The following is a 24,435-nucleotide window of genomic DNA, read 5'->3' as shown; positions in this document are numbered from 1 at the left end:
GATGGGCAGTTAGACAGACAGACAGGATTGATGAGTTCCTGTGTTAGGGACAGAGTGTCAGAGTGGGAGCACACAGCTCCCACTGGGAGATTAATTTGTTAGGAGACATTGGAGTTGTAAAAGTGTTGCAGATAATGTCGTGCAGGGGGTTGGGAACTTATGCAAGGCACTGCTTAATATAAATGGCTCAATCATTTTGATACTGTTTTGATTGCAATCTATACTCCAGTCTGTGCTTCTAGTGGGTTGTATTTAAAAAAATAAAAGGGCTACATGGAGATAATCTGACCTCTGCCCTCACTTCAGCTAAATATATTCTACTGAAATGGCCCTCACTTCAGCTAAATATATTCTATCGAAATGGATGGCCCTCACTTCAGCTAAATATATTCTACTGAAATGGCCCTCACTTCAGCTAAATATATTCTACTGAAATGGCCCTCACTTCAGCTAAATATATTCTATCGAAATGGATGGCCCTCACTTCAGCTAAATATATTCTACTGAAATGGCCCTCACTTCAGCTAAATATATTCTACCGAAATGGCCCTCACTTTAGCTAAATATATTCTAATGAAAACCTCCCTGAATGTTTGAAGAAATACAAGTGACCATCCCTTATATCCAAAATATTCATGAAAACAAAGTGGATTGCAGAGAACTACCGTTTTAGTTCACTTCTTGGAGTTTTAGAAACAGTTTTCTGAGACAGTTTTAGAAACTGTTCTTCATCCTCTAAGTGTTACATGGCAAAGCAGGAATTATGATTAGCACACAGGACTGCGGGCCAGAATGCTGTGGGTTCGCAGACCACTGTGGACAAGAGCAGGGGTGGAAACATGTCCTTTATAGTAAAAGCATTGCATGAATATATCGTTGCATTTGCAGGTCTGAGAAAAAAAAACCTTTCTAAAAATGTCTTCCAGTTGCACATCAGAATTAAACCATCCATGTTTCTCAAAAGTCCAATTTTTAAGTTGTTTTAAGGTTAGGGTAATGTTTAGGCATTAACACTGAATGGTTAAGGTAAGGGTTAAGGTTTGGGATAGGCTTAAAACAACAATCTGTGGATTCGAACATTGGCACCAGAAGCAGATGCTAACGCCCATCCGCCATCCTCGTCCACAACGCCCTAGCAAAACCGAAACCTACTTGAAGGTAACAGAGCTCACTGTTTCCCCTAGTGGTCGGTGTCCACGTCCTCTCCCATCATCCTCAGACATGGATGGACGTCAAATACCGAAACATCTGTGAACGCGATCCCTGATGCAGTAAAAATGAAAAACATTGAGTAATGAAATAAGCTTTAAGCAACATATCTGTCTGTCTTATCTTGTGTAGTGTGTGTAGTGTCTGTCTTATGTGTAAGTGTATGTAGTGTCTGTCTCATCATGTGTATGTGTGTGTAGAGTGTCTGTCTTATCATGTGTAGTGTGTGCAGAGTGTCTGTCTTATCATGTGTAGTGTGTGCAGAGTGTCTGTCTTATCATGTGTAGAGTGTCTGTCTTATCATGTGTAGTGTGTCTGTCTTATCATGTCTAGTGTGTCTGTCTTATCATGTCTAGTGTGTCTGTCGTATCATGTGTAGTGTGTCTGTCTTATCACTGTCCTTCTGTCAGTGAGTGTGTATGTGTCTGTCTGGTACAGATGGTCACTTGCTATATCTATGGGGAGTGTAATCATTTAAACTGTTTGTATGTCTGTGTATGAACTCATGAAAAGGTCTGCAGATGAAGGCATGTTGAAGCTTTGTGGCTAAACATGTGTAATGTTGGTTGTAGTAATGGACGCTAGATGTTAGTAATGGATTCTAGGTGTTAGTAATGGATAGTAGCAGCAGAAGGTGTTAGTCATGGATGCTAACAGTAGAAGGTTCAGTAATGGATACTAGGCTAGTAATGGATGCTAGCAGGTTAGTAATGGATGCTAGCAGTAGAAGGTGTTAGTAATGGATTATAGGTGTTAGTAATGGATGCTAGCAGCTGAAGGTGTTAGTAATGGATGCTAGGTGTTAGTAATGGATTCTAGGTGTTAGTACTGGATGCTAGATGTTAGTAATGGATGCTAGCAGCAGAAGGTGTTAGTAATGGATGCTAGGTGTTAGTAATGGACGCTAGATGTTAGTAATGGATTCTAGGTGTTAGTAATGGATAGTAGCAGCAGAAGGTGTTAGTCATGGATGCTAACAGTAGAAGGTTCAGTAATGGATACTAGGCTAGTAATGGATGCTAGCAGGTTAGTAATGGATGCTAGCAGTAGAAGGTGTTAGTAATGGATTATAGGTGTTAGTAATGGATGCTAGCAGCTGAAGGTGTTAGTAATGGATGCTAGGTGTTAGTAATGGATTCTAGGTGTTAGTACTGGATGCTAGATGTTAGTAATGGATGCTAGCAGCAGAAGGTGTTAGTAATGGATGCTAGGTGTTAGTAATGGACGCTAGATGTTAGTAATGGATTCTAGGTGTTAGTAATGGATAGTAGCAGCAGAAGGTGTTAGTCATGGATGCTAACAGTAGAAGGTTCAGTAATGGATACTAGGCTAGTAATGGATGCTAGCAGGTTAGTAATGGATGCTAGCAGTAGAAGGTGTTAGTAATGGATTATAGGTGTTAGTAATGGATGCTAGCAGCTGAAGGTGTTAGTAATGGATGCTAGGTGTTAGTAATGGATTCTAGGTGTTAGTACTGGATGCTAGATGTTAGTAATGGATGCTAGCAGCAGAAGGTGTTAGTAATGGATTATAGGTGTTAGTAATGGATGCTAGCAGCAGAAGGTGTTAGTAATGGATGCTAGCAGTAGAAGGTGTTAGTAATGGATTATAGGTGTTAGTAATGGATGCAAGCAGCAGACGGTGTTAGTAATGGATGCTAGCAGAAGAAGGTGTCAGTAATGGATGCAAGCAGTAGAAGGTGTCAGTAATGGATGCTAGCAGTAGAAGGTGTTAGTAATGGATTATAGGTGTTAGTAATGGATGCTAGCAGCAGAAGGTGTTATTAATGGATGTTAGCAGTAGAAGGTGTCAGTAATGGATGCTAGCAGTAGAAGGTGTTAGTAATGGATGCTAGCATCAGAAGGTGTTAGTAATGGATGCTAGCAGTAGAAGGTGTTAGTAATGGATTATAGGTGTTAGTAATGGATGCTAGCAGCAAAAGGTGTTAGTAATGGATGCTAGCAGTAGAAGGTGTCAGTAATGGATACTAGGTTAGTAATGGATGCAAGCAGCAGACGGTGTTAGTAATGGATGCTAGCAGAAGAAGGTGTCAGTAATGGATGCAAGCAGTAGAAGGTGTTAGTAATGGATGCTAGCAGTAGAAGGTGTTAGTAATGGATGCTAGCAGTAGAAGGTGTCAGTAATGGATACTAGGTTAGTAATGGATGCTAGCAGGTTAGTAATGGATGCTAGCAGTAGAAGGTGTTAGTAATGGATTATAGGTGTTAGTAATGGATGCTAGCAGCCGAAGGTGTTAGTAATGTATGCTAGCAGTAGAAGGTGTTAGTAATGGATGCTAGCAGTAGAAGGTGTTAGTAATGGATTCTAGGTGTTAGTAATGGATGCTAGCAGCAGAAGGTGTTAGTAATGGATGTTAGCAGTAGAAGGTGTCAGTAATGGATGCTTGCAGTAGAAGGTGTTAGTAATGGATGCTAGCATCAGAAGGTGTTTGTATTGGATGCTAGCAGTAGAAGGTGTTAGTAATGGATTATAGGTGTTAGTAATGGATGCTAGCAGTAGAAGGTGTCAGTAATGGATGCTAGCAGTAGAAGGTGTCAGTATTGGATGCCAGCAGCAGAAGGTGTTAGTAATGTATTCAAGGTGTTAGTAATGGATGCTAGCAGCAGAAGGTGTTAGTAATGGATGCTAGGTGTTAGTAATGGATGCTAGATGTTAGTAATGGATTCTAGGTGTTAGTAATGGATGCTAGTAGCAGAAAGATTTAGAAATGGATGCAAGCAGTAGAAGGTGTTAGTAATGGATGCTAGTAGTAGAAGGTGTTAGTAATGGATGCTAGCAGTAGAAGGTGTCAGTAATGGATGCAAGCAGTAGAAGGTGTCAGTTTTGGATGCCAGCAGCAGAAGGTGTTAGTAATGTATTCAAGGTGTTAGTAATGGCTGCTAGCAGCAGAAGGTGTTAGTAATGGATGCTAGCAGTAGAAGGTGTTAGTAATGGATTATTGGTGTTAGTAATGGATGCTAGCAGCAGAAGGTATTAGTAATGGATGCTAGCAGTAGAAGGTGTTAGTAATGGATTATAGGTGTTAGTAGTGGATGCTAGCAGCAGAAGGTGTTAGTAATGGATGCTAGCAGCAGAGGGTGTTAGTAATGGATGTTAGCAGTAGAAGGTGTTAGTAATGGATGCTAGGTGTTAGTAATGTATGCTCGGTGTTAGTAATGGATCCTAGCAGCAGAAGGTGTTAGTAATGGATTCTAGGTGTTAGTAATGGATGCTAGCAGCAGAAGGTGTTAGTAATGGATGCTAGCAGTAGAAGGTGTTAGTAATGGATTCTAGGTGTAAGTAATGGATGCTAGCAGCAGAAGGTGTTAGTAATGGATGTTAACAGTAGAATGTGTCACTAATGGATGCTAGCAGTAGAAGGTTCAGTAATGGATACTAGGCTAGTAATGGATGCTAGCAGGTTAGTAATGGATGCTAGCAGTAGAAGGTGTTAGTAATGGATTATAGGTGTAAGTAATGGATGCTAGCAGCTGAAGGTGTTAGTAATGGTTTCTAGGTGTTAGTAATGGATGCTAGGTGTTAGTAATGGATTCTAGGTGTTAGTAATGGATGCTAGATGTTAGTAATGGATGCTAGCAGCAGAAGGTGTTAGTAATGGATGCTAGCAGCAGATGGTGTTAGTAATGGATGCTAGCAGTAGAAGGTGTTAGTAATGGATGCTAGGTGTTAGTAATGGATGCTAGGTGTTAGTAATGGATGCTAGGTGTTAGTAATGGATGCTAGCAGCAGAAGGTGTTAGTAATGGATTCTAGGTGTAAGTAATGGATGCTAGCAGCAGAAGGTGTTAGTAATGGATGTTAACAGTAGAATGTGTCACTGTAAAGTGGCTGTTCCACTGGATGTCAGAAGGTGAATTCACCAATTTGTAAGTCGCTCTGGATAAGAGCGTCTGCTAAATGACTTAAATGTAATGTAAATGTAATGGATGCTAGCAGTAGAAGGTGTTAGTAATGGATTATAGGTGTTAGTAATGGATGCTAGCAGCAGAAAGTGTTAGTAATGGATGCTAGCAGTAGAAGGTGTCAGTAATGGATGCTAGCAGTAGAAGGTGTCAGTATTGGATGCCAGCAGCAGAAGGTGTTAGTAATGGATGCTAGCAGCAGAAGGTGTTAGTAATGGATGCTAGCAGTAGAAGGTGTTAGTAATGGATGTTAGCAGTAGAAGGTGTCAGTAATGGAAGCTAGCAGTAGAAGGTGTTAGTAATGGATGCTAGCATCAGAAGGTGTTAGTAATGGATGCTAGCAGTAGAAGGTGTTAGTAATGGATTATAGGTGTTAGTAATGGATGCTAGCAGCAGAAGGTATTAGTAATGGATGTTAGCAGTAGAAGGTGTCAGTAATGGAAGCTAGCAGTAGAAGGTGTTAGTAATGGATGCTAGCATCAGAAGGTGTTAGTAATGGATGCTAGCAGTAGAAGGTGTTAGTAATGGATTATAGGTGTTAGTAATGGATGCTAGCAGCAGAAGGTGTTAGTAATGGATTCTAGGTGTTAGTAATGGATGCAAGCAGCAGTAGAAGGTGTTAGTAATGGATGCTAGCAGAAGAAGGTGTCAGTAATGGATGCAAGCAGTAGAAGGTGTTCGTAATGGATGCTAGCAGTAGAAGGTGTTAGTAATGGATTATGGGTGTTAGTAATGGATGCTAGCAGCAGAAGGTGTTAGTAATGGATGCTAGCATCAGAAGGTGTTAGTAATGGATGCTAGCAGTAGAAGGTGTTAGTAATGGATGCTAGCATCAGAAGGTGTTAGTAATGGATGCTAGCAGTAGAAGGTGTTAGTAATGGATTATAGGTGTTAGTAATGGATGCTAGCAGTAGAAGGTGTTAGTAATGGATTCTAGGTGTTAGTAATGGATGCTAGCAGCAGAAGGTGTTAGTAATGGATGTTAGCAGTAGAAGGTGTCAGTAATGGATGCTAGCAGTAGAAGGTGTTAGTAATGGATACTAGCATCAGGTGTTGTTAGTATTGGATGCTAGCAGTAGAAGGTGTTAGTAATGGATGTTAACAGTAGAATGTGTCACTAATGGATGCTAGCAGTCGAAGGTGTCATTAATGGATGCTAGGTGTTAGTAATGGATGCTCGGTGTTATTAATGGATGCTAAAAGCAGAAGGTGTTAGTAATGGATGCTAGGTGTCAGTAATGGATGATAGCAGTAGAAGGTGTTAGCAATGGATTCTAGGTGTTAGTAATGGATGCTAGGTGTTAGTAATGGATGCTTGATATTAGTAATGGATGCTAGGTGTTAGTAATGGATGCTAGCAGCAGAAAGTGTTAGTAATGGATGCTAGGTTTTCGTAATGAATGCTAGTAGCAGAAAGTTTTAGAAATGGATGCTAGCGGCAGAAGGTGTTAATAATGGATGCTAGCAGTAGAAGGTGTCAGTATTGAATGCCAGCAGCAGAAGGTGTTAGTAATGTATTCAAGGTGTTAGTAATGGATGCTAGCAGCAGAAGGTGTTAGTAATGGATGCTAGCAGTAGAAGGTGTTAGTAATGGATGCTAGGTGTTAGTAATGGATGCAAGCAGCAGAACGTGTTTGTAATGGATGCTAGGTGTTAGTAATGGATGCTAGCAGTAGAAGGTGTTAGTAATGGATGCTAGGTGTTAGTAATGGATGCAAGCAGCAGAAAGTGTTTGTAATGGATTCTAGGAGTTAGTAGTGGATGCTAGTAGCAGAAAGATTTAGAAATGGATGCAAGCTGTAGAAGGTGTTAGTAATGGATGCTAGCAGTATAAGGTGTCAGTAATGGATGCAAGCAGTAGAAGGTGTCAGTATTGGATGCCAGCAGCAGAAGGTGTTAGTAATGTATTCAAGGTGTTAGTAATGGCTGCTAGCAGCAGAAGGTGTTAGTAATGGATGCTAGCAGTAGAAGGTGTTAGTAATGGATTATTGGTGTTAGTAATGGATGCTAGCAGCAGAAGGTGTTAGTAATGGATGCTAGCAGTAGAAGGTGTTAGTAATGGATTCTAGGTGTAAGTAATGGATGCTAGCAGCAGAAGGTGTTAGTAATTGATGTTAACAGTAGAATGTGTCACTAATGGATGCTAGCAGTCGAAGGTGTTATTAATGGATGCTAGGTGTTAGTAATGGATGCTCGGTGTTATTAATGGATGCTAAAAGCAGAAGGTGTTAGTAATGGATGCTAGGTGTCATTAATGGATGATAGCAGTAGAAGGTGTTAGTAATGGATGCTAGGTGTTAGTAATGGATGCTTGATGTTAGTAATGGATGCTAAGTGTTAGTAATGGATGCTAGCAGCAGAAAGTGTTAGTAATGGATGCTAGGTGTTCGTAATGAATGCTAGTAGCAGAAAGTTTTAGAAATGGATGCTAGCGGCCGAAGGTTTTAGTAACGGATGCTTGCTGAAGAAGGTGTTAGTGATGGATGCTAGCAGCAGAAGGTGTTAGTAATGGATGCTAGGTGTTGGTAATGGATGCTAGGTGTTAGTAATGGAAGCTAGGTGTTAGTAATGGATGCTAGGTGTTAGTAATGGATGCTAGCAGTAGAAGGTGTTAGTAATGGATGCTCGGTGTTAGTAATGGTTGCTTGGTGTTAGTGATGGATGCTAGCAGCAGAAGTTGTTAGTAGTGGATGCTAGCAGCAGAAGGTGTTAGTAGTGGATGCTAGCAGTTGAAGGTGTTAGTAATGGATGCTAGCAGCAGAAGGTGTTAGTAGTCGATGCTAGCAGCAGAAGGTGTCAGTTATGATGCTAGCAGCAGAAGGTGCAGTAATGGATGCTAGGTATTAGTAATGGATGCTAGTTGTTAGCAATGGATGCTCGCAGCAGAAGGTGTTAGTAATGGATGCTAGCAGCAGAAGGGGTTGGTAATGATGCTAGCAGTAGAAGGTGTTAGTAATGGATGCTCGCAGCAGAAGAGTATTCCATAGGCTTGTGAACTGTATTATTTAGTGTACCGCATGAGTAACGAGACCCAAGCAGGCCTGTTAACCCTCCTACACATACACACTGCCTTAACTTAGCTTAACCCCAGGAAGAGAAGCTGCTGCCTTGGCAGATACAAATACACAAACAGACATGCACCCACACTAGGATACCCCAGGCGCCAAGCATCATCAGTGCATTTCTACCCAATGCACTTCTGCGTCTTTGTCATCTTAACATATGTACTACAGATTCAACACAGGGTGGTGATTGGGGGTGTGATTCCAGATGAGGGAAGGTGTGTGTGTGTGTGTGTGTGTGTGTGTGTGTGTGTGTGTGTGTGTGTGTGTGTGTGTGTGTGTGTGTGTGTGTGTGTGTGTGTGTGTGTGTGTGTGTGGTTAACATACAATTTTTATCTCACATTTCCTAGACAGTCTTTCTTCAGTCGCTGTCTGTGTAACTTCTAGCTAGGGGAGATGGCATGGCTGGGGATGGTGTTTGATGTCCTGCTGATCACAAAACTTGATATCACTTCTCTCTTCTGTCATCTTTTGATTTACAGGTATAATGGGAGAATATGAGCCTAAAATCGAGGTGCATTTCCCCCAGTCTGTCCTGGCTGCCAGAGGAGTCACCGTGAGTCTGGAGTGTTTCGCCCTGGGGAAGTAAGTGCAGAAACATCCAAGCTGTTTGATCCTCTGAACATCCACATATCTCCGTTATGGTGGAACTTAGTGTTACAGAGTTCATGTTACTTTCCTAAAATTCCCCAGTTTTCCAGAAATCCCAGCTGGAAGATTCCTGGAATGGGAAGGAATTAAAAGGAAATCCAGGAACTCTCCAACAGGCATTGTGGGAAATTTGGGAACATTCCTGGAATTCTAAGTAAAATGCTAGTAAGAACCCCCAGTAGATTCACTGACTATCATATATCTTTCAACACTCGCAACAACCACCAGTAGGGACCATTCCCCATCATCCCTCATTCAACACTCTAACAACCTCCGGTAGATTATTTTACTATAATCCCTTATTCAACACTATCAACAACCACCAGTATATCAATTTACTATAACCCCTTATACAACACTATCAACAACCACCGGTAGATCCTGTTGTTACCATCCCTTATTCAACACTATGTACGACCACCGGTAGATTAATTTACTATAATCCCTTATTCAACACTCTCAACAGCCACCACTATATTAATTTACTATAATCCCTTATTCAACACTCTCAACAACCACCACTATATTAATTTACTATAACCCCTTATTCAACACTCTCGACAACCAATGGTAGATTAATTTACTATAATCCCTTATTCAACACTGTCAACAACCACCACTATATTAATTTACTATAATCCCTTATACAACACTCTCAACAACCAACGGTAGATTCATTGATTGTCATCCCTTATTCAGGTTAACAATATGCTTGGTTAAATACATTTTCATAATGGTTGTATTAAAACATTTTCCAGATGAAATCATTCCCGTACACTACTGATACTAATTGCTATGTTTCTTGTAAACTGGGTTAACCAAACCCTAAACAGCAACACACTACAATTCAGAGCCATATACAAACATGGAGAAGGCTATGAGATTTATGACCATATACAGAACACTGTTGTGTAGGCTATGACTCGGCTACACATCCACTCACTATTGTAAATGTCTATAAGAGCCAAAAACCTTTCCTATATTAACATTCACTCCAGGCTGGATGTTGAGCCACTGTATTACCAGTTTGAGCCATCATGGCCGGCTAGATGGCTTGTTAGTGCTGGTGGAAGCAGGAGTGGAGAGGAAACTGAGCCCTGGGGAGCCATGTGTTGTGATAATGGAAAGTAATGCCAGCCAGTGTTTGCAGGGTGTTTTTAATGTCTGTTGTGTAGCGTGGAAGCCAAGGTTAAGGCTGTGAAAGATAAAGCCACCACCAGCGGACTGCAAGAGGGAAAAACACACTCACATTTGTCAGCACGGTACAGGCCAACATCACAGAGACCAGGACCACTTGTCTATGCTGCTGAGTGTCACCTACGGTGCCTGTTTTATTGGTTTACAAAGCAGCATGACATGAAGGGTGGAGTTTTAACTGCTGCTGTATACTGTGTGATAATAATGATCATTCTGTAAAAGCTTGATGTAGCCCTAATGGATTCTGGATGTAGAACAGGCAGCACTTTGAAAATAAATACAAATATCAAATGAACATGTAATTGAATAAATCTGTAGAGCATCAGACAGACAGAGACAGGCGATCACACCAACAACAGAGTTGGTTAAAGATGTTTACACCCTCTTGTTGATCTCCCAAGGCAAAGCTTAAAAGGATTGTTTTGCATAACAAGATAATTGTTCCTATCCAAACATAATCCTGTTTCATTCCTACTTCTTATGTTGTTTATAATGATTATTTGTGTTGAATAATGCATAACCGATTCCAAACTAGAGTGCAAACAGTCTCTAATCTGACGCTACCACTGAAGGACCTAGTAATTATTTACAATGCTTTCAAGGGGTTGCCGTCTGAGTCAGTCATTTACAATGAATGATTTACATTAGAATAATAAGTAATTACCAAAGCCTATAGACATTGCCCTGACTGCATGCTTACTCTCCCATCTCCTCTGCTTGACTTTATTCTATTAAAACTTATACAGGAGCTCAGCAAACAGACTGCAGTAGACCTTGACCTGCTCTCCCTGCCTGCATCCCAAATGATACCCTATTCACTTTGTAGTGCACTACTTTTGACCAGGGCCCATAGTGGTATAGGGTGCCATTTGGGAGGCAGACCCGGTCTCTTAACTAATTTGGGCCTGATTGCTGTCATTGGCAAGGTGATCCTGGTGACTTTACCCCTCTACACCAACAAATGAATGATTTATCAATGTGGTCTATTAGGAAATGCCAGTCTTTATACTGTGAACTTGATATTTGTTTAGTTCTCGTTCCTGTTGATCAACATGTACGATGGCCGCAGGTTCAGATGGAAGACAGAATGGTCCTGGTGCGGATATTGGAAAAGGCCCAAGCTTTTTTTATTCTCTGTAGTGTAGACAACACCAGCTGTCTGTCAGTCTGTCTGGATGTCTGTCTGGCTGGCTGTCTGGCTGGATGTCAGCTTAGGGATATCTGTCAATGACACCACTGTGTGGGGAACTGTCTGAAGATTGAGGTTTACAGGCTGAAAAATTAAACTGGCCTGTATGTGTAAAAATTAACCAAATGTTTTAAAATGGTCTATGATGACATTTTGTCCATGTTGGGCTACTGTACATTGACACTCTATGGGTTCATTAGTATCCTGTCAGAAGAACCATGTTCTATGGATTGATTAGTGTCCTGTCAGAAGGACCATGTTCTATGGATTGATTAGTGTCGACGATACGAAAGAGAGATTGAACAGGCTAGTAATAGGGGTAACAACAATTTCGGCAACAATCGTTTTAGAAAGAGAGGGTCCAGATTGTCTAGCCCGGCTGATTTGTAGGAGTCCAGATTTTGCAGCTCTTTCAGAACATCAGCTACCTGGATTTGGGTAAAGGCGGGTTGCTGTGGAGGGTGTGGGGCAGTTGACCGGGGTAGGGTAGCCAGGTGGAAAGCATGGCCAGCCGTAGAGAAATGCTTCTTGAAATTCTCAATTATTGTGGATTTATCGGTGGTGACAGTGTTTCCTAGACTCAGAGCAGTGGGCAGCTGGGAGGAGGTGCTCTTATTCTTATTCTAATAGTTCTAGCAGTTCTAATAGTTATAGTAGTTATTGTGTTTCTATTAGTTCTAATAGTTCTAATATTTCTAGCAGTTTTAATATTTATAATAGTTCTAATAGTTCTAGTGTTTCTAATATTTATAATTGTTTTTATAGTTCTAGCAGTTTTAGTTATTCTAGTAGTTTTAATAGTTGTAATAGTTCCAGTAGTTTTAATAGTTATAATAGTTTTAGTAGTTTTAATAGTTGTAATAGTTCTAGTAGTTGTAATAGTTGTAATAGTTCTAGTAGTTGTAATCGTTGTAATACTTCTAGTAGTTGTAATAGTTATAATAGTTATAATAGTTCTAGTAGTTGTAATAGCTATAACAGTTCTAGTAGTTATAATCGTTCTAATAGTAGGTATAGTAGTTTTAATAGTTCTAATAGTTATAGTAGTTCTAATAGTAGTTATAGTAGTTCTAATAGTTCTAATTTTTATAGTAGTTTTAATAGTTAATAGTTATTGTAGTTGTATGTGTTCTAATAGTTCTAGTAGTTGTAATCATTCTAATAGTTCTAATTGTTCTTGTTTTAATGGTTCTAGTAGTTGTAATAGTTGTAATAGTTCTAGTAGTTGTAATATTTCTAATAGTTCTATTTGTTCTTGTTCAAATGTTTATGTAACGGCTTTCTTCTACCTCCTTCTCTGACGAAGAGGTGGAATAAGGATCGGACCAAAATGCAACGTGGTTCGTTCGATACATCTTTAATATTGATGAAACACGAACAATACAAAACAACAAACTTCGAAAACCGAAACAGCCCTGACTGGTGCAACAAACACAGAGACAGGAACAATCACCCACAAACACACAGTGAAACCCAGGCTACCTAAATAGGGTTCCCAATCAGAGACAACGATAATCACCTGACTCTGATTGAGAACCGCCTCAGGCAGCCATGGACTAATCTATACACCCCACACAACCCCAAGACGAAACACACTACAAATAAACCCATGTCACACCCTGGCCTGACTCAATAAATGAAGATAACATAATAAATATAGACCAGGGCGTGACAGACCCCCCTAAGGTGCGGACTCCCGGACGCACATCAAAACAATAGGGAGGGTCCGGGTGGGCGCCTGTCCATGGCGGCGGCTCCGGCTCGGGACGTGGAACCCACTCTATGAATGTCTTAGTCCCCCCTCCTCGCGTCCTAGGATTGTCCATCCTCGCCACCGACCATGGCCTAGTAGTCCTCACCCAGAACCCCACTGGACTGAGGGGCAGCTCGGGACAGAGGGGCAGCTCAGGACAGAAGGGCAGCTCGGGACAGAGGGGCAGCTCGGGACAGAGGGGCAGCTCGGGACAGAGCGGCAGCTCGGGACAGAGGGGCAGCTCGGGACAGAGGGGCAGCTCGGGACAGAGGAAGCCCAGCACTGAGAGGAAGCCCAGCACTGAGAGGAAACCTAGAACTGAGAGGAAGCCCAGCCAGGCAGTTGAATCCGGCAGATCCTGGCTGGCTGGCAGTTCTGGCAGATCCTGGCTGACTGGCAGATCTGGAAGAGTCTGGTTGACTAGCGAATCTACACTATTAAACCACACATTATTGTAGAGACTTTGATATTACTGGCTGCAATTGATATGTTGAAAACAATGTGTGGGGAGGCAGAGTATCAGAAACTCACATCAATACATTTGTCAGATAACACTGTGAAACTATGAATTGATGCTATAGCTTGCAATCAAGAGGAAACTGACTAAATGACTCAAACTCCCCACCTTATGCTCTCCAAATGGACGTTAGCTGGGAGGGCCGAGATGCATTGACTTTCATTCGCTATAAATGTCGGAGGATGATGTTGACTAGGACATATTGCTCTGTCTCACGATTCCCAAGCATGAAACGGCAAGGGGGATGTTCATTATTCATGTTAAGTCTACTGCTTGACTATATTGACAAAAATACAGATTCCATGGCATCGAATGGTTGGCTATTGCACAGATGGGGCTCCATTATTCACGGGACGACGGGCAGGCCTCTACACTCCGGATATGACTGTGTCTCCCTTTGCCATATGGATGCATTGTATGATACACCCACTGAGGTATCATGGATACACCGAGAGCAACTGGTGGCAAAAACCTGGTCTCAGAACTCTGAGACATGCAACAGGTAACTTTGATTGTAAACTACATCATAAACTACATCATGCAAAACTATGTGGAGATACGGGATCAGAGCATGACCTTGTTCTATTCCACACAGAGGCTTGGTGGTTATTGAGGGGGAGTGTTGGAAAGATTTTTTGAATTGAGAGAGGAACTGTTGTCATTCGCAATGGATGTAAAAAAAGGCTTTATTGACAATCTGTGTAATGAAAAGAAAATGTGTCTTCTTGTCTATGTAACTAACATATGTGGGAAACTGAACAAACTGAAGGCAAGCTTGCAGATCTACCAAATCAGCTAAATCTGTTTGACTGTGATCCTGGCTAAGTTGATATGATGGTAAGTGAAATTGAAGAGCTGATCGAGCTGTCATGTGACTGAATGCTGCAGAAAACACATTCACATTTTACTATGGAGGAGTTTTGGTTCCTGGCTGAAAGGGAATACTGTGTTTTCTCCTTCTTAGCATTATAACTCTTGGTAGAGTGATGTCTTATGTTTCACCTAGTCATGGCTGAACGATGACTTGAATAACATACAGCTGGCAGGTCATACTCTGTCACGACTTCCGCCGAGGTTGGTTCTCCTGCCTGTTCGGGTGGTACCTGGTGGTCGTCGTCACCGTCCTACTAGCCACTAACGATCCCTTTTCATTTGTCTGTTGGTTTTGTCTGATTGGTTTCACCTGTGTGTATTTTTAGTTCATTAGTGTCTGTATAGGGGTAGGTTGTCCCGCCCTTGTTTTGTGCGGGATTGTTGTGTCTTCATGTTGTTTTGTCGGAGTACTTGTGGTTTTTATTCTCCGGTCATTTTATGATCCTGTGTTGGATCATTCACCCGGTGTGTTGGGTTGACCGTCGTTTTGTACATCGGAGAATAAACTGTCTATTACTGTACCTGCTCTCTGCGCCTGATTCCACTCACCTTAGTACTTCGTGACATACTCTCTATTGGCAGGATAAAACAGCAGCCTCTGGTAAGACAAGGACGAAGGTTTATGTATATCGGTAAACAACAGCTGGTGCACGATATCTGAGGAAGTCTCAAGGCTTTGCTCACCTGAGGAAGAGTATCTCATTATAAGCTGTAATCCACACTATCTACCAAGAGTGTTTATGTATATTCTTTGTAGCTGTCTATTTACCACCACAAACAGATGCTGGCACTAAGACCACACTAAACAAGGCCATAAGCTAACGAAAACGCTCATACAGAGGCAGCACTCCTATTGCCGGGGACTTTAATGCAGGGAAACTTACATCTGCTTTACCTTATTTCTACCAGCATGTTAAATGTGCAACCAGAGGGGAAAAACTCTAAACCACCTTTACTCCACACACAGAGATGCGTAAAAAGCTCTCCCTCACCCTCCATTTGGTAAATCTGACCACATTTCTATCCTCCTGATTCCTGCTTACAAGCAAAAATTAATGCAGGAAGCACCAGTGATAAGGCCACTAAAAAAGTGATCAGATGATGCAGATGCTAAGCTACAGGACTCTTTTGCTAGCACAGACTGGAACATGTTCCGAGATTCTTCCGATTGCATTGAGGAGTACACCACATCAGTCACTGGCTTCATCAATAAGTGAATCGATGACGTAATCCCCACAGTGACTGTATGTACATACCCCACCAGAAGCCATGGATTACAGGCAACATCTGCACTGAGCTAAAGGGTAGAGGTGCCACTTTCAAGGAGCGGGACATTAACCTGGAAGCTTGTAAGAAATCCAACTATGCCCTCCGACGAACCATCAAACAGGCAAAGATCGAATCGTACTACACCGGCTACGACGCAGACCACTATAGTCCCTGTGCCCACCAACACTAAGGTAACCTGCTTAAATGACTACCGACACGTAGCACTCACGTCTGTAGCCATGAAGTGCTTTGAAAGGCTGGTCATGGCTCACATCAACAGAATTTTCCCAGAAACCCTACACCCACTCCAATTTGCACACCACATCAACAGATCCACAGATGATGCAATCTCTGTTGCACTCCACACTGCCCTTTCAGACCTGGACAAAAGGAACACCTATGTGAGAATGCTATTAATTGACTACAGCTCAGAGTTCAAAACCACAGTGCCTTCAAAGCTTATCACTAAGCTAAGGACTCTGAGACTAAACACCTCCCTCTGCAACTGGATCCAGGTGTTGAGGGAAGGCAATAACACATCCACCATGCTGATCCTCAATACAGGGGCCCCTCAGGGGTGCGTGCTCAGTCCCCGCCTGCACTCCCTGTTCACTCATGGCTGCGCGGCCAGTCATGACTCCAACACCATCATTAAGTTTGCCAATGACACAACAGTGGTAGGCCTGATCACCGACAACGACGAGACAGCCTATAGGGAGGAGGTCAGAGACCTGCCCGTGTGGTGCCAGGACAACAACAGTGGTAGGTCTGATCACCAACAACAACGAGACAGCCTATAGGGAGGTCACAGACCTGCCGTGTGGTGCCAGGACAGCAACCTCTCCCTCAATGTGATCAAGACAAAGGAGATGATTGTGGACTACAAGAAAAGGAGGACTGAGCACTTCCCCATTCTCATCGACGGGGCTGTAGTGGAGCATGTTGAGAGCTTCAAGTTCCTTGGTGTCCACATCACAAACTAACTGACCTGGTTCAAACACACCAAGACAATCATGAAGAGGGCACGTCAAAACCTGTTCCCCCTCAGGAGACTGAAAAGATTTGGCATGGGTCCTCAGATCCTCCAAAGGTTCTACAGCTGCACTATCGAGAGCATCCTGATGGGTTGCATCACTGTCTGGTATGGCAACTGCTCGGCCTCCGACCTCAATGCACTACAGAGGGTAGTGCATACGGCCCAGTACATCTGGAGCCAAGCTTCCTGCAATGCATGACCTCTATACCAGGCGATGTCACAGGAAGACCCATAGACTGTTCTCTTTGCTACCGCACGGCAAGCAGTACCGAAGCGCCAAGTCTAGGTCCAGAGGCTTCTAAACAGCTTCTACCCCAAAGCCTTAAGACTCCTGAACATATAATCAAAGGGTTACGACTATTTGCGTTGCCCCCCTTCTTTTATACTGCTGCTTTTCTCTGTTATTATCTATGCATAGTCACTTGAATAACTCTACCTACATGTACATATTACCTCAATTACCTTGACTAACCGTTGCCCCCGCACACTGACTCTGTACTGATATCTCCTGTAGTATAGCCTCGATATTGTTATTTTACTGCTGGTCTTTAATTATTTCTAATTTTTATTTATTTATTAAAACTGCGTTGTTGGTTAAGGGCTTATAAATAAACATTTCACTTCAAGGTCTACACCTGTTGTATTCGGCGCAAAACGAAGAAGAACATTTGATTCGATTTGATTTTAGTGCTCTTGTCTGCATTAAAAACAAATAACGATCCAGGTTGGATCTGATCGGAAAGATGAGGTGTACACTGTCGACCACACCTTCTGACTTTGAGAAGCTCTGTCGCGACATGCATCAAGCTCACCCGTCTCATTAGTGGTGTTGACATAAGAGACTAAATTTGTAATTGACTCTCTTAAAGCCCCACATTAAAAGTATACAATGGTGAGGTAAGAATAGAATCAGAAGTATTGTTAGAATGTTATACAATTAACTGCCATAGCCCCAATTATAAAAGTACATTGGCTGTCAATTACACGTTTTTTCACATGGGATCGTGGGCCAAAACATTTTCAGAACCCCTGGCCCATGGTGTCCAGACATCCCTTCACCCCCTTATAGCCCTTCTTACATCAGCTGATATCTCAAAGTGCTCTACAGAAACCCAGCCTAAAGCCCCAAACAGCAAGCAATGCAGGTGTAGAAGCACGGTGGCTAGGAAAAACTCCCTAGAAAGGCCAAAACCCAGAGAGAGAGAGAGAGAGAGAGAGAGAGAGAGAGAGAGAGAGAGAGAGAGAGAGAGAGAGAGAGAGAGAGAGAGAGAGAGAGAGAGAGAGAGAGAGAGAGAGAGAGAGAGAGAGAGAGAGAGAGAGAGAGAGAGAGAGAGAGAGAGAACTTGAATTCACACAGGACACCGGATAAGACAGGAGAAGTACTCCAGATATAACAAACTGTCCAGACATCCCTTCACCCCCTTAGTGTCCAGACATCCCTTCACCCCCTTAGTGCCCATGGTGTCCAGACATCCCTTCACCCCCTTAGTGCCCATGGTGTCCATGGTGTCCAGACATCCCTTCACCCCCTTAGTGCCCATGGTGTCCAGACATCCCTTCACCCCCTTAGTGCCCATGGTGTCCATGGTGTCCAGACATCCCTTCACCCCCTTAGTGCCCATGGTGTCCAGACATCCCTTCACCCCCTTAGTGTCCATGGTGTCCAGACATCCCTTCACCCCCTTAGTGCCCATGGTGTCCATGGTGTCCAGACATCCCTTCACCCCCTTAGTGCCAATGGTGTCCAGACATCCCTTCACCCCCTTAGTGCCCATGGTGTCCATGGTGTCCAGACATCCCTTCACCCCCTTAGTGCCCATGGTGCCCATGGTGTCCAGACATCCCTTCACCCCCTTAGTGCCCATGGTGTCCAGACATCCCTTCACCCCCTTAGTGCCCATGGTGTCCATGGTGTCCAGACATCCCTTCACCCCCTTAGTGCCCATGGTGTCCATGGTGTCCAGACATCCCTTCACCCCCTTAGTGCCCATGGTGTCCAGACATCCCTTCACCCCCTTAGTGCCCATGGTGTCCATGGTGTCCAGACATCCCTTCACTCCCTTAGTGTCCATGATGTCCAGACATCCCTTCACCCCCTTAGTGCCCATGGTGTCCAGACATCCCTTCACCCCCTTAGTGCCCATGGTGTCCATGGTGTCCAGACATCCCTTCACTCCCTTAGTGTCCATGGTTTCCAGGAGTGATTTTGAGCTGTAACGGCTGTGGTTAGTTCTGAACGTGCTCTGAATCTAACTCACAGAGACCATGGCAACTGGGACTCTGAGCAATATTAAAATGTCTTTGTGAATTTGAAAGTGATAAAAAAGCGATGTAACATTTTCATCTGTGCCGAGTGATGGATGGGAGCACTGGGGATTTCCAGGGGTGTCACATTTCCATCTTTCAGAGAGCTGTCAAATGGAGCTGTCATACACAGAGCCTTGCTGATATAGTATAGTATGACGTTCTCCTGCTACATGTTCAACCCATCTATCATGGAGAGTGCAGAGCAGTCACAAGGGCATAGAGGAGCATCAACAAACGGAAGATGAACAGCCACACACACACACACACAAATCATAGAAATCATGATGATTAGTTGGGCTGGTAACCTGATCTGAATACATCATGTAGTCAATTACATCGTTCTCAGTTGGAGGTCATTTGGGCAGAGAGAGACTCAGAGATACAAGGTCACTCTGGATTATGGCACAGTAAATTATTTAGAGGTGTTTTAGTGTGTAGATGGACACAAAACACAGTCACATACGGTATATTAAGTATCAGTTTATATAGCCAGGATAGGTCTGTGTACAATGTGGGAACTGAATGCCTGACTTTCCACATTCCTCTTCTGCTAGTCCTTTACTATATTCTGGTTGTAAATGTATCCACTTGTCTGGCTACAATTGGATTTCGGAGTTGTGAAATTAACTTTCTCTTAACTAGTCATGTCACAACAATCAACTCTCCTTGTCCTGTATATCACAAATGTATTATGTATGAGTTCACATGCTGTAAATATTATCGACAGAATGCAAAAATGTAGTATTTTAACCCTCTCCACTCACTTCCTCCAAGTCCCGTCCCAACCATAACGTGGAGGAAGATGAACGGTAACATCCCTAAGAAGGCTCGTCTGAGGAAGTCGCAGGCTGTTCTGGAGATCCCTAATGTACAGCTGGAGGACTCAGGGACCTACGAGTGTAAAGCGGAGAACCCCAGGGGAGGAACAGCCTTTAAGGGACACATCCAGATCTACAGTAAGTTAAGGAGGGATGGACTGGAGCTACATGTTGTTGTTGTCTAATTGTTTGTTTGTTCATCTGTGACTGTGGCGTTCATCTGTGACTGTGGCTTCCATCTGTGACTGTGGCGTTCATCTGTGACCGTGGCTTCCATCTGTGACCGTGGCGTTCATCTGTGACTGTGGGGTTAATCTGTGACTGTGGGGTTAATCTGTGACTGTGGGGTTAATATGTGACTGTGGGGTTAATATGTGACTGTGGCGTTAATCTGTGACTGTGGGGTTAATCTGTGACTGTGGGGTTAATATGTGACTGTGGGGTTAATATGTGACTGTGGGGTTAATCTGTGACTGTGGGGTTCATCTGTGACTGTGGGGTTCATCTGTGACTGTGGGGTTAATATGTGACTGTGGGGTTAATATGTGACTGTGGGGTTAATATGTGACTGTGGGGTTAATATGTGACTGTGGCGCTAATATGTGACTGTGGCGCTAATATGTGACTGTGGGGTTAATCTGTGACTGTGGGGTTAATCTGTGACTGTGGGGTTAATCTGTGACTGTGGGGTTAATATGTGACTGTGGGGTTAATATGTGACTGTGGCGTTAATCTGTGACTGTGGGGTTAATCTGTGACTGTGGGGTTAATCTGTGACTGTGGGGTTAATATGTGACTGTGGGGTTAATATGTGACTGTGGGGTTCATCTGTGACTGTGGGGTTCATCTGTGACTGTGGGGTTCATCTGTGACTGCGGGGTTAATATGTGACTGTGGGGTTAATATGTGACTGTGGGGTTAATATGTGACTGTGGGGTTAATATGTGACTGTGGCGCTAATATGTGACTGTGGCGCTAATATGTGACTGTGGGGTTAATCTGTGACTGTGGGGTTAATCTGTGACTGTGGGGTTAATCTGTGACTGTGGGGTTAATATGTTACTGTGGCGTTAATATGTGACTGTGGGGTTCATCTGTGACTGTGGGGTTAATATGTTACTGTGGCGCTAATATGTGACTGTGGGGTTAATATGTGACTGTGGGGTTAATATGTGACTGTGGGGTTAATATGTGACTGTGGGGTTAATATGTGACTGTGGGGTTAATCTGTGACTGTGGGGTTAATATGTGACCGTGGGGTTCATCTGTGACTGTGGGGTTAATATGTGACTGTGGGGTTCATCTGTGACTGTGGGGTTAATATGTGACTGTGGGGTTAATATGTGACTGTGGGGTTAATATGTGACTGTGGGGTTAATATGTGACTGTGGGGTTAATATGTGACTGTGGGGTTAATATGTGACTGTGGGGTTAATATGTGACTGTGGGGTTAATATGTTACTGTGGCGCTAATATGTGACTGTGGCGCTAATATGTGACTGTGGGGTTAATCTGTGACTGTGGGGTTAATCTGTGACTGTGGGGTTAATATGTTACTGTGGCGCTAATATGTGACTGTGGGGTTAACATGTGACTGTGGCGTTAATATGTGACTGTGGGGTTAATCTGTGACTGTGGGGTTCATCTGTGACTGTGGTGTTAATATGTGACTGTGGGGTTAATATGTGACTGTGGGGTTAATATGTGACTGTGGGGTTAATATGTGACTGTGGGGTTAATCTGTGACTGTGGGGTTAATATGTGACTGTGGGGTTCATCTGTGACTGTGGGGTTCATCTGTGACTGTGGGGTTCATCTGTGACTGTGGGGTTAATATGTGACTGTGGGGTTAATATGTGACTGTGGGGTTAATATGTGACTGTGGGGTTAATATGTGACTGTGGGGTTAATATGTTACTGTGGCGTTAATATGTGACTGTGGGGTTCATCTGTGACTGTGGGGTTCATCTGTGACTGTGGGGTTAATATGTGACTGTGGGGTTAATATGTGACTGTGGCGTTAATATGTGACTGTGGCGTTAATCTGTGACTGTGGGGTTAATATCTGACTGTGGGGTTAATATGTGACTGTGGGGTTAATATCTGACTGTGGGGTTAATATCTGACTGTGGGGTTAATATGTGACTGTGGGGTTAATATCTGACTGTGGGGTTAATATGTGACTGTGGGGTTAATATTTGACTGTGGCGTTAATATGTGACTGTGGGGTTAATATGTGACTGTGGGGTTCATCTGTGACTGTGGGGTTAATATGTGACTGTGGGGTTAATATGTGACTGTGGGGTTAATATTTGACTGTGGGGTTAATATTTGACTGTGGGGTTAATATCTGACTGTGGGGTTAATATCTGACTGTGGGGTTAATATGTGACTGTGGCGTTAATATGTGACTGTGGGGTTAATGTGAGACTGTGGTATTAATCTGTGACTGTGGTGTCAATATGTGACTGGTATTAATCTGTGACTGTGGTTTTAATGTGTGACTGTGGTGTTTGTCTGTGACTGTGGTGTCAGTCTGTGACTGTGGTATTATTCCTTGAATGTGGTGTTAATATGTCACTGTGGTTTTAATCTGTGATTGTGGTGTCAATTTGTGACTGTGGTATTAAATCTCTGACTGTGGTCACTTCTTCGGAATCAGTGTCCCTTCCACGGGACGGTTGAGCTAACGTAGGCTAATGCGATTAGCATTAGTTTGTAAGTAACAAGAAGATTTCCCAGGACATAGACATATCTGATATTGGCAGAAAGCTTAAATTCTTGTTAGTCTAACTGCACTGACCAATTTAGAGTAGCTATTACAGTTAAGTAATACCATGCTATTGTTTGAGGAGATTACACAATTTTGAAAATGAAAAGTTATTAACAAACAAATTAAGCACATTTGGGCAGTCTTGATACAACATTTTTAACAGGAATACAATGGTTAATTGGATCAGTCTAATACTTTGCCCATACACTGCTCCCATCTAGTGGCCAAAATCTAAATTGTACCTGGGCTGGAATAATACATTATGGCCTTACTCTTGCATTTCAAAGATGATGGAAAAAAAAATACAAAAGAACGGTTGTGTGGTGTTACTATGATGTTACTACGCAGTTACTGTGGTGTTACTATGCTGTTACTGTGGTGTCACTATGGCGTTACTATGCTGTTACTGTGGTGTTACTATGCTGTTACTGTGGTATTACCATGCTGTTACTGTGGTGTTACTATGCTGCTACTGTGGTGTTACTGAACCTGGTGTCACTGTGGAATTACTGTGGTGTTACTGAACCTGGTGTTACTGTGCTGTTAGTGAACCTGGTGTTACTGTGGTGTTACTGAACCTGGTGTTACTGTAGTGTTACTGAAACTGGTGTTACTGAACCTGGTGTTACTGTGCTGTTAGTGAACCTGGTGTTACTGTGGTGTTACTGAACCTGGTGTTACTGTAGTGTTACTGAACCTGGTGTTACTGAAACTGGTGTTACTGTGGTGTTACTGAACCTGGTGTTACTGAACCTGGTGTTACTGTAGTGTTACTGAACCTGGTGTTACTGTGGTGTTACTGAACCTGGTGTTACTGTGGTGTTACTGAACCTGGTGTTACTGTGGTGTTACTGAACCTGGTGTTACTGAACCTGGTGTTACTGTAGTGTTACTGAACCTGGTGTTACTGTGCTGTTAGTGAACCTGGTGTTACTGTGGTGTTACTGAACCTGGTGTTACTGTGGTGTTACTGAACCTGGTGTTACTGTGGTGTTACTGAACCTGGTGTTACTGTAGTGTTACTGAACCTGGTGTTACTGAACCTGGTGTTACTGAACCTGGTGTTACTGTGCTGTTAGTGAACCTGGTGTTACTGTAGTGTTACTGAACCTGGTGTTACTGAACCTGGTGTTACTGTAGTGTTACTGAACCTGGTGTTACTGTGGTGTTACTGTAGTGTTACTGAACCTGGTGTTATTGTGGTGGTACTGTAGTGTTACTGAACCTGGTGTTACTGTGGTGTTACTGAACCTGGTGTTACTGAACCTGGTATTACTGTGGTGTTACTGAACCTGGTGTTACTGTAGTGTTACTGAACCTGGTGTTACTGAACCTGGTGTTACTGTGGTGTTACTGAACCTGGTGTTACTGTAGTGTTACTGCACCTGGTGTTACTGAACCTGGTGTTACTGTAGTGTTACTGAACCTGGTGTTACTGTAGTGTTACTGAACCTGGTGTTACTGTAGTGTTACTGAACCTGCTGTTACTGTGGTGTTACTGTAGTGTTACTGAACCTGGTGTTACTGTGGTGTTACTGTAGTGTTACTGAACCTGGTGTTACTGTGGTGTTACTGTAGTGTTACTGAACCTGGTGTTACTGTGGTGTTACTGTAGTGTTACTGAACCTGGTGTTACTGTGGTGTTACTGAACCTGGTGTTACTGAACCTGGTGTTACTGTGGTGTTACTGAACCTGGTGTTACTGTAGTGTTACTGAACCTGGTGTTACTGTGCTGTTAGTGAACCTGGTGTTACTGAACCTGGTGTTACTGTGGTGTTACTGAACCTGGTGTTACTGAGTGTTACTGAACCTGGTGTTACTGTGCTGTTACTGAACCTGGTGTTACTGTGGTGTTACT

The 24,435-nt window shown here is 43.0% G+C and overlaps 1 protein-coding gene across 1 annotated transcript in view; it reads left to right on the top strand.

Moving 5' to 3' along the window:
• Window positions 1-24,435, top strand: part of LOC135546750 (contactin-5-like) — a 436,013-nt gene that overhangs the window by 173,297 nt on the left and 238,281 nt on the right. The window contains exons 6-7 of the mRNA XM_064975401.1: window positions 8,676-8,778; window positions 19,760-19,941. Coding sequence (XP_064831473.1) covers window positions 8,676-8,778; window positions 19,760-19,941 — 285 coding nt within the window. The remainder of the gene's footprint in view (window positions 1-8,675; window positions 8,779-19,759; window positions 19,942-24,435) is intronic.

Source organism: Oncorhynchus masou, chromosome 9, assembly GCF_036934945.1.
Source record: "Oncorhynchus masou masou isolate Uvic2021 chromosome 9, UVic_Omas_1.1, whole genome shotgun sequence".
NCBI classification, from domain to species: Eukaryota; Metazoa; Chordata; class Actinopteri; order Salmoniformes; family Salmonidae; genus Oncorhynchus; species Oncorhynchus masou.
Note: the sequence above shows the minus strand (reverse complement) of the source record. Positions and strands in the feature narration are given on the sequence as shown.